Source organism: Piliocolobus tephrosceles, chromosome 2 (assembly GCF_002776525.5).
Source record: "Piliocolobus tephrosceles isolate RC106 chromosome 2, ASM277652v3, whole genome shotgun sequence".
NCBI classification, from domain to species: Eukaryota; Metazoa; Chordata; class Mammalia; order Primates; family Cercopithecidae; genus Piliocolobus; species Piliocolobus tephrosceles.
Window position 1 is genome coordinate 97983947 of NC_045435.1, and position 15276 is coordinate 97999222.

At 53.1% G+C, this 15276-nt stretch overlaps 1 protein-coding gene across 10 annotated transcripts in view; it reads left to right on the top strand.

Moving 5' to 3' along the window:
* Positions 1-15276, top strand: part of SCN5A (sodium voltage-gated channel alpha subunit 5) — a 102484-nt gene that overhangs the window by 14324 nt on the left and 72884 nt on the right. For 7 of the 10 annotated variants that reach the window (XM_023231470.2, XM_023231468.2, XM_023231464.2 and 4 more), the window contains exons 2-5: positions 1982-2306; positions 4915-5033; positions 12893-12982; positions 14390-14518. In XM_023231470.2, coding sequence (XP_023087238.1) covers positions 2034-2306; positions 4915-5033; positions 12893-12982; positions 14390-14518 — 611 coding nt within the window. In that variant the 5' untranslated portion in view covers positions 1982-2033. Of the gene's footprint in view, positions 1-1981; positions 2307-4914; positions 5034-12892; positions 12983-14389; positions 14519-15276 lie in introns of those variants that run through there. The other 3 variants (XM_023231465.1, XM_023231466.1, XM_023231471.1) reach the window with 1 other exon arrangement.

Genomic DNA, 15276 nt, shown 5'->3' on the forward strand with positions numbered 1-15276 from the left:
CCTTGCCAGTGTGTACCAGTGAGCCTCTGCAGATCCATGGGCGTGCATGTGTCCCCACAACCCTTGCAGGCATATGGACACAGATGGATACATTGAGACAGAGAACACTATTTTTAGGAAGTAAGTCTAAGCAAAAGAGGTGGCTTCCCAATTTATGGAACTGATTGCTCATAGCGGAGAGGGTTGCCCTGTAAGAAGCTGCTGTCATCCAGACTGTGTGTGTGGTTTTTTTTTTAATTTTTAAAATAAAAAGACAAATGAGTTTTATTGTTTCTGTAAAAATAATGCAAGCTCATTTTAAAGAATTCAAGCAGTGAAGACAAGTATAAAGAAGATAGTTTAAAATTAACCCAAATTTCCATAAGCTAAGAAAAAGAAGTCCTCACTCATGCGTTGATGAGTGTTACGGATGTCTGTCTGTTCACACAAAGATGGAGGGGAGGCAGGGAAATGCTTTTATAGAGTGGAAACCTACTCCCTCACTTGCTATTTTTAACAAAGATGTTCCTTTAACTTTACTTGAATGAAACAAGAAAAAGACACAGAGTGGCTCTTAAAGTGCGAGTCCTGGGACCGCTGTCCTGCCTCCCTTCACAAATTTCAATCCACACTTCCCCAGGGACCAGAGGCGCCCTTTTGAGGTCTGAGTGTGTTGTGTTTGCTCACCGTTTACCTGTCTCTTGGCCAGGTGCCTGCTTCACAGCAATCCAGGGCTCAGGGCTGCGGCCCCAAAGTCCAGACCCTTTGGCGGCCGTGTGCAGGGGTTGGTACGGCAGCAGCTCGTTGGGGTCATTGGTGACGTGTTTTGCAGCAGTAAGATCAAGGCAAAGCTGACCCTTGCGAGGGAAAAGGATTTTGTTCTGGCAGAGATGTCCAACAGGTGTCCACCGTGCCCTCTTGAACGGGTGCCCACCATTCCCCGGTTTGATGTGGTCATTAGCGATGCAGCCTCCCGGCTTGGTGTCACAGTCAGGAGCTGTTCTGACCACATCCTGTTTTGGTGGGGCAGTTGGGACTGCATTCTTCTGCCTCGTTGTCATAGGCAGAGTGTGTTCACACCAGGTTCTGGATTGTTTGAGGCCACCAGGGGCCACATTCTCCCGGTTTGGCGTCACATGCATGTGCCGCCTGGATGTCCTCGCTGATGAGTGGTCACCATTTTCTGGTTCTGCTGTCACTTAGGATCAGCATTCATTTGTTCACATTTGGGAGGAGGGGAGCAAGGAGCAGTGTGAGGAACCAGAGATACTCCACGAGCTCTTCCCTTTTTTTTTTTTTTTTTTTGCAATATGATTCAATTTATTGCTAGAATTTTATTTGGTTATTACAAAATCTGTAAGCATGTATGTATTTTTAAAAGGGATGGGGGAGATGGAAGGCAGAGTTTTTACCTAAAGTTCAAGTTACCTAAAGTGCCAGGCTAATTTCAACCTTTCTAAGGAAGGGAAATAGCTCAGATGGGCAAGGGAGGCATCGCCCATGTTTTGAGCCAGATTGTTTCGGAAGGTTTCTGCCCCCTGGGGATTTCCTTGGGAGCCTCTCTGCAGGGGCTTCACCACAGCTGTGTACACCAGGGTGCCAACATCTGGATGACAACTCCAAGCTGAGAAATGTCTCAAGTGATGACAGCTAAGAAACCAAAAGATGCAAGTGTTTCCTGTTGTGTGGAATGGGGCAAAAAGAAGGTGCTTGGATGACACAGTCACTCTTGCCTGCTTGAATTCAGACATGCTTGTTAGGAGGGGAAAGAGGAGGTGACCCTGCTGCCTGTCCACATGTGTGCCCCATAGCCTGGGGGGCTTTGGGCTTACCCAGGCCAGTGTTGCCCAGGTGTGCCTGTGGAGTTGTTGGCATCCTGGGGTCTGGAGCCTCTCTGCAAATGGTGTCCCTCCCTCCATCAGCACAGCCACCCCCAGGAGGTCTGCCCACCCTGCCCTCTGTCCCTGGGCATAGCATCAGGCCCATTGTCTGTGTCTTCCAGCTTCCCCGCAGGCAACGTGAGGAGAGCCTGTGCCCAGAAGCAGGATGAGAAGATGGCAAACTTCCTATTACCTCGGGGCACCAGCAGCTTCCGCAGGTTCACACGGGAGTCCCTGGCAGCCATCGAGAAGCGCATGGCGGAGAAGCAAGCCCGCGGCTCAACCACCTTGCAGCAGAGCCGAGAGGGGCTGCCTGAGGAGGAGGCTCCCCGGCCCCAGCTGGACCTGCAGGCCTCCAAAAAGCTGCCAGATCTCTATGGCAATCCACCCCGAGAGCTCATCGGAGAGCCCCTGGAGGACCTGGACCCCTTCTATAGCACCCAAAAGGTGACTACCACCCACCTCCAGCCCTGCCTACCCTTCTGTGCAACTCCCTTGTCAATGGAGCAGAGAGGAAAGAGGGCCTGGCCTCCATATGGGGCTCTGTGCAGGGTGGCTCACCAGGCTTTGGGGGAATGAGTCACTGGTGATCTATATTCCAATCACCTTAATTTTGGAATTCAGGAATAAAAGACAGGAATTATGCAGCCTGAGATGCTGGTTTGGTGTCATGAAGAAGAGAGGGTAGCCTCAGGGAAAACATGCCTCCTGTGACTACCTTCTTTGGGAATTACCTGTGGTTAGATTTTCACTCCTGAAGGACTCCTCCCCGTTGTGTGGTGTGTGTGTGAATTGGAGTCAAGCCCTGAGTTCTGGCCTGCATTTGGGCCCTGCCTGTGTTTGGGCCACAAAGCATAGCATGTGGTCCCTTCTCCCTACTGGGGAGAGTATGTAGTCCCCACACCCACGAACTATGCATGGCTATGCTGACGGGCTCAGGCCACAGCCACAGCAGCAGTTCCCTGAGCTTTGAGGGCTGGCAATGGGACCAGGAAGGCCAGTGGAAAATCTGAGAGGGATGGAGAGGGGGATCACTGGGGGATTTTTGGAGGAGGGTGGTGTGTGACATTCTGCCATTGTCCTTTCTGATCATAGGGAAGGGAAGTGGCTTTTGTCTACTAGGGCAGGGAGACTCAGGCTTTCTCCTAGCATGGCTCTGACCCAAGAGGTAACTGCCCCTGTCTGAATCCCCTGCCCTGGCCTCCCTCCTCCAGATCTCAGGCCCATTTGTGCCCCAGCCCTGCACCCCACTACATACAGAACTCCTGCAGAGGCTTGGTCTCCAAGCTGCCCATGCTTCTGGGCCTTACTTCCAGGGGAAGGTGGATTTGAATTTGGGGGAGGTCTTTTTCCCAGAAGGCTGAGTACAAGGAAGGGAGTGGCCAGGCACAGTACTGCAGTCAGCACCAGGCTGAGGAAGCTCGTGGGGGTCAGACAGGGCTGGTGTGGCCAGTGCAAGAATGTGACTGCAAGGGTGTGTGACTGTGGTTTAAGACCAAGCGCCTGGGGATGAGCCTGGGGTGCATCTTTGGGTGTGCATGCGTGCATTGGATGTGTGAGTTGAGTGGGTGTGTGTGTGAAGTAAAAGCCCACCCAGTCCACATAAACAGGTGGGGGAGGAGGCCTAGAACTTGGTCCTGCTCCCAAGCCCCCAGCTGAACTTTCCCTTGGTACAAGTGACTCCAGTGGAGTCTAGGCAAGGTTGGGGCCGCAGCTGGGGTCAGAGTGAGGCTGGAAGCTGGGCTTAGTCAAGGTGGGCGGGCCTAGGTCATGGTTGGTGAGAGATAGAAGTAGGAATTGGGGTTGGGGTTAAGGCCACAGCTGGTAGTAAGTCAAGGTTATGGGGAGAGGATGAGTGGCAATTAGGCTGAAGTTAGCTGGGACAGGCAGGCTCCACAGCAGGTGGACCCAACTGAGGTTGAGGTCAAGACTGGGCTGGGCTTTTGGCGGCTGGTGGCAGCTGAGCATGTGAGGGGTTGGGGCACCATCTCTTCTGGCCTTGGGTCTGGGAATGCTTGAACAGCAGCTCCAGGGATGATCCCAGCCTCTCATTTTCTGTTTCCACTTGCTGATCCCTGGCCACACTGCCTGCAGCCTCACAAGGCAATAGAGGCACCACAGCAAAACTTTTGGTCCTAATCTATCCAGTCAGCTTGTCTCTCCAGACCAGATTAGGTAGAACCTTGTCCCACCAGCTCATTCGGCAGGCCAGTGGACTCACTGCCTTGCCCATGGGTGGAGGTGAGGGAGGTCTCAGGGGAATGTCAGGTTGTGATATTCCCCTAGACCTCTGTGAGGCCACAGAGCTGTGACCACCACACACCGGGGCAGGTGGGGAGGCACCGCTGTCCTCAAGGGCTGCTTGGGTACCTGATGTGCACATGTCTCAGCATTCCGCTCTCGTTGTCCGCTCCTGTGCCCCATTGTGCTGTGTAGAAAGGATCTTCCAGAAGCTCAGGGAGGGGTTGCATTGCTGTTCATGATCCCCTGGAGGGAGGCAGTAGGCTGTGTCCTGTGGGATGGGGCTGACATTTGTCCTGGACTCCAGGAGACAGGGTCCCAAGAAAAGCTCTCGGGGGACTGCTTCTGCATTTTCCTTTTCTCTTCTACTCACCCATAAGTCCTCCCTGCTGACCCAGCTTCCCTATTATGTCCTCCCTCCCAGTGGGCCTGGCGGGGACCCCACGCAGGGTGAGGAGGGGTCAGCTAAGGGAGAAGGGGAGGGAGGAGGCATCCCCAGGTCTGCTGAGCCTCTGCTGTGACAACAGCTGGGCAAGGACTGGAAAAGCTCCCTTCTTTTTGTGACTATAATTTTGAAACTAAATCTCAACCAAACTGACATGCCCCTGAGACCTCCCTCACCTCCACCCATGAGCAAGGCAGTGAGTCCACTGACCTGCCACATGTGCTGGCAGCCTCCCCTCCCCGTCTCCTCCCTCAGTCCCTCTCCTCCTCCTCCCACCCCACCCCTCAGCCACAGTCCAAGGGCTCTGAGTCAAAAGCTGCCCCCAAAAGCCTTCCTACACAAGGGCCTAATGCTACTGTCTGTCCCCAGACTTTCATCGTACTGAATAAAGGCAAGACCATCTTCCGGTTCAGTGCCACCAACGCCTTGTATGTCCTCAGTCCCTTCCACCCCATCCGGAGAGCGGCTGTGAAGATTCTGGTTCACTCATATCCTTTGCAGTTAATACCTGCTGAGTACCCCCTGGGGGCCCACACTGGGGATGTGCACGGGGTGCTGCCCCCACCCCACCTCCATTCTAGTTTAGGAGAGTGGTGCTGATTCCCTGCTGGTCCTAAGACAAACACATGGTCATGACCTGGGAGCTGGTTGGAAATGAAAAACCTCTGACCCTCCTCCAGACCTGCCAAGTCAGCATCTGCATTTGCATTTGATCCCCAGGAGATTCTTGGGCACATGAAAGTTTGAGAAACCCTCTTCTGATTCTTCAGGAGAACATTCTAGAAGCTAAGCTACTGAGGATCCTAGAATAAATGGCATCTGTCAGGCTCTGATATTGGCTCCAAATGTCCCTTCCCACCACACCCCCTTGGGCCATCCTTCTCCCCACCCACTTGCAGTGACCTTCAAGCAGGTCACCAGAACTCAGCCAAGGAAAAACCATTTCCCAATAAAGAGGCCTCCAGTTTATTCACATGTGGGCATCTTTCGAGGGCGGGAACACTTGCTTTTTGATTAGGCGTTGACAAAATGTTTGCAGTTTCAGAGTATCTCAAAGAACTCTGGTTAACATTAAATTACATAAACCACAGCTGAAAAAAGCTCCAGCCTGCAGAGGAGAGCCATTGGAGTGATGCAGCATAATGAGAGACTACCGGGCTTGGGCCTGAGAGGGGCGTCATTTGGGCAGCACACGGCATGGGGCGCCAGCACCTAATCACTCTGTTCTCTGGACTTCAGAGAAGGGGCCCCATAGATGGAGGCTTCCGGGAGGGCAGTGCCAGCTGCAGAGTCAAAGGCGTGAGTGTTTCACTGCGAGGGCCTGGGCAGGCCTCCCTTTGGCCAGCGGCAACCGGGGTGAGTGCACACGTGCTGGTGGCCCTGCTGTTCATCTAAGTGATGCTGCTAGGCTCAGCAGTGTGACTGACTGTGGGTCTAGTGGGCTGGCCCCACAGAGCTCCCCAAGGTCCCCTTCAGCCCCCTCTCTGAATGGACTTCTTTGAGGCCAAGACAAAGACTTCACTCACTAACCTCCAGCCAAGGTAGGAGGCATCAGGATTACAGATACCTAGTGAGGGACTAAGTAACTGGGACTGAGGCTGGCAGGTCAGGAGCTTTTCCTGTCGGGGCAGGGATGGGGGATGCTCCTCCTATGGCTCCACTTTCTTCCCACCTGTTCCCAGTGCCTGATCCTGACCCCAGGGGTTCATTGGAAGGGCGTGCACAGCAAGTGGTGTCTGCATGCAGATGTGCAGTAAAATGCATGCTTGCTTCCAACCACTGTCTGCTCTCCTCCAGCCCACCCTTGCCTTCCTGGTGGGGTTCCTGAGACAACCCCACATGCAAACCATGGCTGTGGCATGAGCAAGGTGGGAGGCAGACACTGTGGAGAGGGACCATATGTAGCGGGCAGCCTGCCATTCACAGCTGTATCTTATTCTGTGGGGCAAGTGTGGGCAAGTGTGTAGATTTCATCTTGAGCCATCCTGAGTTCCCTGTAGGTGTCAGACTCTTTGCTGGACACGCTGGGGTATTGAGCCAAATAAGACCCGTCTGGGCCCTTGGCAATTTTATCGTCCCCTAAAAGTGATAAGGCAGCTTTGCAAATAGTTATCATTTCTGCCAGAGTGTGGTCACAGCCTGGTAAGAAGAACAGAGCAGCAGGAGGAGGAAAAGCCAGCTTTTCTTGCTCTGAGCCTGTCTCCGGCCTCACTCCAGGGGCGTGGCCTCTCTAAAAGCATCCTCCAGCTCTCACCTGGGGCTTCTCCTCCAGGTATCTAACCAACCCAGCACTGTTTGGCAGCCACAGAAGCCCTCAGGGATGTAGCAGAAGCTCCAGAGCTCCTGCAAGGGGCTGAGCTGGGTCTTGAGGGAAATGAAAGGTCAGGGAGGCAGGTGGGCAAGGGAGGGAGTGGGGGGCCCTCGAGTGCCCAGCCTGGCCAGAGTGTCAATTGAGCAATGGCTCTGAGGCTGTGAGGTGCTGCTTCCACCTGGAAAAACTGGCCCTCGGGGCTCGGAGCCAGCCTCCATCCCCCAGGACAGCTGCCCCAGGGAAGTGTCGAGCATCAGTGAGGACCTGGTTCCCAGTGGCTGCCTTGACACTGCTGCTGCCTGGGGATGGGAGCACATTGCTGGACCTCGACAGCGCCACTTGGTGGGCTCGGTGGGCACTGGGGGGAAGAAGAGGTCTAGATTTGTGGGGTTTGGGAGCAGCCCCTCTGCAACACTGTTGAGCCTTGACATTGAGTGTGGTGTGTGGACCTGTAGCATCAGCTTCACCAGGATGTTATAGGAGTGGCCAAATCTTGAGCCTCACCCCAGAACCTGTGTTTTAGCAAGGTCCCGTGTGCATGCCACCCTAGGGCAGTTGCTTCCAAAAGCCAGTCTGAGGGCCACCTCAGTCTCACCTGGGAAGTATGTAAAAACGCAAATTCTTAGCTCTTTCCAGACCAGAATTACCCGTGTGAGGCATAGAAGTCTATAAGCACTCCATGAAGTTTTTTTAAAATTTGAGGTATACTACTTCATATATGGTATACCATAAAATTTATCATTTTTCTTTTTTTGGGAGGTGGGTACAGAGTCTCACTCTGCCACCCAGGCTGGAGTGCAGTGGCGCAATCTCAGCTCACTGCAACCTCTGCCTCCCAGGTTCAAGCGATTCTCTGCCTCAGCCTCTCAAGTAGCTGGCATTACAGGCACCCGCCACCACACCCAGCTGATTTTTGTATTTTTAGTAAAGATGGGGTTTCACCATCTTGGCCAGGCTGGTCTTGAACTCCTGTCCTCGTGATCCATCCTCCTCGGCCTCCCAAAGTGCTGGGATTACAGCCATGAGCCACCGCACCCAGCCAAAATTTACCATTTTTAAGTGCACAGTTCAGTGGTTTTTAGTATATTCATAAGGTTATGCAACCATCACCACTATCTACTTCCAGAACATTTGCATCACCCCAAAAGAGATTCTGTGCCCATTATCAGTCACTATGCATTTCTAAAGAACATCAGATCTCATGTTTTGAATGGTGAACTTTTGCTCTGCTGAAATTTTTATACTCATTCAAACATCTACTAAGTTCCATATGTGCAAAGTTCTGTGCTACGCCCTTTGGGAAGGGTAAGTGGGGCAAAGACAAACTTAAAAGTGGACAGGAATGCGGCCTGGTGAGAAAACCTGCTCACTCATGACAATCCAGGAGCTCACAGACTATAGCAAGTGTGCGGTGATTCCTCTTGGCCTTGTTCTTGGCTCCATGCTTGCAGTGTGTCTCTGGGAAGTTACCAAAAAGTAAATATGGGCATGTGGAATGATTTTTTGTATGTATTTTTGTTATAATCCTGCAGAATGTGTTCCTGCTGGGGTTAAATAAAAGAAACCAACTGAACTCCATATCCTACCGCAGTCACATTCAGAGAGGCCTCACACACACACCAAGAAGCATTTTGCCTTCCTGGTTATACAGGATCTGTGCACAAAATCCTCCCACGTTCCTCTACCAGATTCAAATGGGCAATCAAACCACATGTCCGTGTGTGTATGTGTGTGTGCATGTTGACTTATTAGCACAAATACATGAAAACACCCCTCCACAGTTAATTACCTTTTCTTTGGGAGTTTTTTTTGTTGTTGTTGTTGTTGTTGTTTTAACTCCCTGGGATCTGAAGACTTAGGCAGCCCAAGTGTCAGGCATTCCCCACAACTCAGGCAGTCCTTGCTGGCATTTTAATCACGAGCCTCGGAGTGGGTGTTTGGGGACAATGACATGACAAGATTGAAGATGTTCCGCTGAGCATAGACCTGGAGAGCTGGCCTTTGCCTCAGCCCACACAAGGGACCAGCTCAATCATCAGCCTGAAATTACAAGGCAGTGCAAACAGGTGTGCCCTGGCCAGGGGTTAAGTTGACTCATCTCTCTGGTATTGGCTACATGCTGGGCACCATGGGGGACCCGGGTATGCTTTAGGCAGAGTCATATGGACCGGGGGCTCAGTCTAGGAAGGAAGAGATCTCACACATGCAGAAGAAGGACTGACAATTGTGCAAGTGCTGTCCTCAAGGCCATGGGAACCAGGCAAGGATTTTGAGCAGTGAAGTGGCAGAGAGACAAGAGCTTGCTACACGTCACCCTAAGCCATTGCTGTGTCTGGAAAAGATAAAACCCAGGTAGATAGCGCCTGTCATTGCCCACCATGGGACCCAGGCCCTGACTGGTAGGATTCAGAGGGATGTGTGCCCTGGCTCTTCCCTGAGTCTGGGTGTTCAAGTTCTCACTCACCTCTGTCTGGGTCCAGCCAAGTCCTGTAGTGCAAGACAGCCTGTTCACACCACTGCTCCCTGCAGTGGGGCCTGTTCCCCATTCTAAGGAGAGCTGTGAGTGGTCCCCCTAGAGGGACTTGGCTCTACCGAGAGGAGTCTAGCACCCAGCCTTCAGCCCACGCTGCTTCACCATGACCAACTGGGCTGACTGGTTGCTGGAGCAACCCTGGCCAGCCTTGGTGCTTATCTAAACGCCTCCTCCAGGAAGCCTTCCTGCCCAGCCCAGCCAGAGGCATGTCTGGTTTTTTCATAACATCCCATGTCAGAGCGTTTTGGGGACATGGCTCCATTGTCCCCCTGGCTCCCACTCAGGGCCAGATACACATGCTCAGGTGGGATTTCCTCTTACAAATAACAAATCATTTCCTCCTTCCTGTACAGTAGTCTCCCCACATTCAACGGTGCTCTTTATCTCGTTTGGTTTTCATACTGCCCCATGGGTGGCAGAGGCCAGGCGTGGAATAGCTTACCTGCTTGGCACGTGAGAGCCAGAAGCAGCGTGACTCATGCAGGCCCTCCAGTTTGGAGGCAGGAGGGTGGACCAGGTGGCCTTGAATGTCATCTTGCAGAGGTGGTGCAGCATGGGGCCTCAGAGTGGGGCCCAGATCAGGACAGTCAGGGTGCAGGCTGGCTCAGCCATTGATCAGCTTGGTACTGGGAGTACTTTCCCAGGACTGCTATAACAAATTACCACCAACGCAGTGGCTTAAAGCAACGCACATTTATCATCTTACAACTTTGGAAGTCAGAGGTCCAGAATGGACTAAACTCAAGGTGTTGGCAGGGCTGCACTCCTTTTGGAGGCTGTAGGGGAGAATGTGTTTCTGAGGCTTTTCCAGCCTCTGGAGGCTGCACCGGATTCTTGGTCTGTGGTTCCCTTTCATCATCAAGCCAGCGATGGCCGGTTGAGTTTCATATCGCAACACTCTGCCTCTCCCTCTTCCGCTTAAAAGGACCCCTGTGATTACACTGAGTCTACCTGGATAAGCCAGAATGATCTCCCCACCTCAGGATCCTTGATTTAGGGCCAGGAGCAGTGGCTGATACTTGTAATCTCAGCACTTTGGGTGGCCGAGGTGGGAGGATTGCTTGACCCCAGGAGTTCAAGACCAGCCTAAGCAATGTGGTAAGACGTTGTGTCTACAAAAAAAAAATTAAAAATTAGCTGGCTATGGTAGTGCACATCTGTAGTCCTAGCTACTCAGGAGGCTGAGGTGGGAGGATCTCTTGAGCCCAAGAGTTCAAGGCTCTGGTAAGCTATGATAATACCATTGCACTCCAGCCCCAGGGACAGAGCTAGACCCTGTCTCGTGGAGGCCACGGGAGATCCTTAATTTAATGACGTCTGCACAGTCTCATTTTGTCCTACAAATTAGTATATTCACAGTTTCCGGGGATTCGTCCATGGCTACCTTGGGGATGGTGGGGGCGTTATTCTGCCTACCACAGTGACCTTCAACTTAACCTCTTTGTGCCTCAGTCTTCTCATCACCTAAAATGGAAACAAAGTCTGCACCACATATTGTTGTTGGGAAAATTGAATTAGCTGATGGACACGGAGAGCAAATTCTGGTACCTAGGAAGGGCTCAATAAATATTCACTCTTGGTATCATTGCATGCATATTTTAGGAGTCACCTGGACTCCTCAGTAGACGCTTAGCAGTAGATCCGTGGGGATGAATAAAGACTGGTTGGAGGGCTTATTAACCATCTGCCCAGTGAGGAAAGCCTTGGCACATAGCCCGCGTGTGGGCAGTGTGTGTGTGTGTGTGTGTGTGTGTGTGTGTGTGTGTGTGTGTAAGGGAGAAAGCGTACTGATACTGAGATGGTTATCTGATCCTACCTTGAAAGCTGGAGAGGGATATAAGCCTGGCCCTGGAGACCCTCACACAGACAGAGGACTGGGCAGATACCAAACTGATGGAGAGACCCCAGGGCCTGAAGTGATGCCTTCTGGTTGGGGAGAAATCAAGTCTTCCTGGAACCATGGCTTTGGAGCCCAGCAGTCCTGTTGGCTCAGTCCTCGTTTGACTAAGGGAGATTCCCAAAGCCTAATTCCCCCTCGTCCCAGATGAGAAATTAGATAATTATAAACTGGAGGCTGGTTTGAGATGCTGATTTCCTGATTGCCTGACTCCCTAGAAGAGGACTGGCAGCACGGAGGGCATCTACCTGGTTAGATTCATGAGAGGCCTCCCCACTGTCCCCAGCTGGGGCAGTCGGCACCGCAGCCTGGTCTGGTCTGTGGTCTGACTGCGCTGGCCTCCCCGTCGGGTGAGGTGGAGCTATGCTAGGGAGGAAAGAGGCAGCCCCTGGAGCTCAATTACTGCAGCTCTTGGGCGGCCTGAGGGAATCACCAGTTTGGCAGCTGTGCACACGGGGCTGAGGCCAGGCATGGTGTTGAGTGCTTGGGGGCAGCCAGAGGGAGTGGAAGGCCCAACCTCTCCTCTGGGGCTGGGGAGGGATTTGTGAGAGAAGCACAGTGTCCCTGCTCTAGGCCAGGCCCCAAGGGGTGCTGAAGCCCACAGGAGGCCCAGAGTCTGCCCCTTTGTTCCTCTACAGGCCTTGCAGAAGTGAGGCAGAGGTGGAGGAGGGTGGTCAGAGCTTTGTCTAGCCTGAAGTAGCAGCTAGGAATTGTAGCCAGAGTCAGGTTAAGAGAAGGCCTGGGCAGTTCAGTTCAAGACCAAGAGCCCACAAGTAGACCTAAAGCACACCTCTGGCATTGGAAGCACTCCCTTGTGATGGGAGACAGATGGATATTGCCGTTCAGTGAGCCACCATGGCTAAAAGAGGTGTGCCCGAAGCCCGCAGGGCACAGAGGTAGCACCGTGTTACCAGAAAGGCAGGACAGGCTGCTGGGGAGTTGGGTGGGATCCTGCTGAGGGGCTTCTGCAGGGTGAGAAGGAGATTCCCAGGTGGAGCAGAGGGTTAGCTTGAAGAGTGGGTACACAGGCAGGAAGCAGCCAGAGGAACGGTCCCCTGCCTCCCCAGGGGTAGCAGGCCCTGGCCAGGTGTGCAGTTGGTTGGCAGCAGAGCATTCTGCAGAGAACTTCTAGAGAAAGCCTGGCCTGGGCTGCTCCCCTAGAAGTGGGGGAGGGAACTCAGAGCCCTGCCACTCTGGCCTTGCCCTCCCCTGAGGAGCAATTTATAAATGCCCATTTCTCTCCTATGTGACTGAGGACAGGGCCCCTCGCCTGACTGCGGTTAAAAGCCTTTGAGGTCTGGGGCCCACCTTTCCTGCCTTCCCTCCTCACAAGACCCTACCAGCAATGTGGTTTCAGGTCTCTGGTGCCTATTAAGTGTAATGGAGCAGCCCGGGGGCCAGCTGCCAGTGCCAGGGAAGGGACAGAGACCAGCCTGGGTGGAGGGGGGTTGGCATGGACTGGTCACAGCCCCAATATGTCTCCTTGGAGACCCTGTTTATTGCTGTGGTAGCACTGTCCTGGCAGTGATGACTCCCAGGGACAGGACCCCCCAGCGGTGATGGCGTGGTCGGCCTGCGCTGCTCGGCTTTCCTTGACCCCACACACGCTCTTCAGCATGCTCATCATGTGCACCATCCTCACCAACTGCGTGTTCATGGCCCAGCACGACCCTCCACCCTGGACCAAGTATGTCGAGTGAGTAAATCTTCAGGGCCTCCGCTCCACGTGGCCCTCTCTCTTCCTTTCCATTCCATGCCGTGGCTCCTGAAGCTGCCCCAGAAGGGGGCTGTGTCCAGGCCCAGGAACTTACCCGCGGCGGTGGGGCAGCCCTTGGCTCAGCTTCTACCCTCTTTTGCCTTTCCCAGTCCTGCCAAATTCTGGCATTAATTTGAGTCATGCCTTCTGGGGAGGAAGCTCTCCAGATTGGCAAAGCAGGGAGTTTCTCCCTGTTTTGCCTAAAGAGGAATGATGACATTGGAGAAGGCTCTGAAATAATAATAATTTATTGAGCATTTTGTACATGCCAGGCACTGTCATAAGAACAATAAGCATCATTTCCTTTAACCCTCATGGCCACACAGTAGGGTGGGTACAGCCACCTTCCCCATTCCACAGATAAGACTAAGAATTAGAGAAATAGCTGGCCTGATGTCATGCAGCTAGGAGGTGAACAGCTAGGAGGTGCCCCAGGGCTATCCCCACTTCAGTAACACAATCTGCTGCCTTTTTTCCCAAGTCCTGCCTCCTATAACCATTTGCACAGTTCCAGAAACTGCTTCTGGTCTTTTCTTCCCAAACAAAAGTACCTTGCCTGGAGGTTCTAAGCAGATTTGATAGGCGCTTACTGCATTTGCCTGCAGTTTTCAAGAGACCAGCAGAATGTTGGGGCAGCCTCTCTTCCCAAAGCAACCTGCCTGGTTGTTCTCCACCTTCACATAGATCCTAGCAGTGCTCTCAACTGGTACGTGCAGCTGCTCTGAATCCTGGGATGCAGTCCTATCCCGCTTCAGCCCTGGGCGCCCCAGTCCTAGCATCCAGGCATTTTGGATTCCTCAGGCTGCCCTAGGCCGAGAGAACAGCACCCCAACTCCCACCAGCCCCATGCATTATAACATCACCCTTCAAGCCCAAGGCGGACAGCTGGACCCACCTGCCCTGTAAGCAGTTGAGGATTGACTGGGCCCATTGCTAACTGCTGAAGACCCGCAAACAGGGGTGAGGGTCCATGTATACTGTCCTATAGCACAGACCCTGTGGCCACTGTATGCCTGTTAGACGCACTGCCCACCAGGGCTAGGGTAAGGAGATTGGAAGGAGGTCTTCTTCCACCAAGACAACTGAGAGAGAACACAGAGAGTTCAGATGGACACGTGGCAGTTACACGATAATATGGAATAAACAAATTGGACGATGGATTCATTAGCCAGATGTTTAGAGCAAAGCTCCATCTCCAACTCCAGCTCTACCATGGGGGCATTGTAGAGAGCCCCGTTTGATGGCCCCTGTTGAAGGGAGCTGTGTGGGCTCGCACCATGTAGGGAACCTGGAGAACCTGGCCTGCTCAGGCCTCCCTGAGAAACCCCATCGGCCTCTCCTGCCCAGGTACACCTTCACCGCCATTTACACCTTTGAGTCTCTCGTCAAGATTCTGGCTCGAGGCTTCTGCCTACATGCGTTCACCTTCCTTCGGGACCCATGGAACTGGCTGGACTTCAGTGTGATTGTCATGGCGTAAGTATCTCGTTTGCTATGCTGTGCTATGCCATGCAGGCGACACTAGGGTGGAGTGTGCACACCCCAGGTCCCGGACCACCCCTCTCTTTCTGGCTTCCTCCCTGCAGTCCACATGCAGCTCTGTACATAGGCTGGAGGAAGGTAGGGTGGAGGCCCTCAGCTCATCCTGGTGGGGAGAGATGGCTCAGGCAGGCCTTGGTGGTCAGGCCTACTGGCTCACCTGGGGCTCCACGGCAGCCCTGGGCTCCAGGGACACCATTAAGATTCTGGTTTTGTATCCTCTGCCCTTTCCACCAAGAGAAAACAATATTTCAACCCCTGGCCCACTGCAAATGGTGACCTGGATTTCAAGATGATTAAGAATGAAATTGCAGTCAAGAGAAGGAGCCTGGAGAAGTGACTGAGCATCCCCAGGAACTGACACTAGGCACACCAGCACATCAGCTTGCTCCATCCAGAGACTGAATGCTTGGCACATTTTAAAGCACCCGGCCACTGACACAATACAGTGGATCCTCACACCAGCCAGAGAAGTAGGGTACATGGGGATGGCTTAGCCCATTTTATGGGTGAGAAAACTGATGCCAAGGACACACAGGGAGCCTGCCAGAAAGTGAATGTGACCCCAGGCCTGCTGCAGCCCAGGCTGAGGCCCCGCCTCTTTGCCTAGGAGAAACTCTTGCTGAGGGGTCAGTGTTGAGGCTGCACACCACCGTGGAAGTGTCAGGGAACAGATGCTGGGTTCTGATGGGACA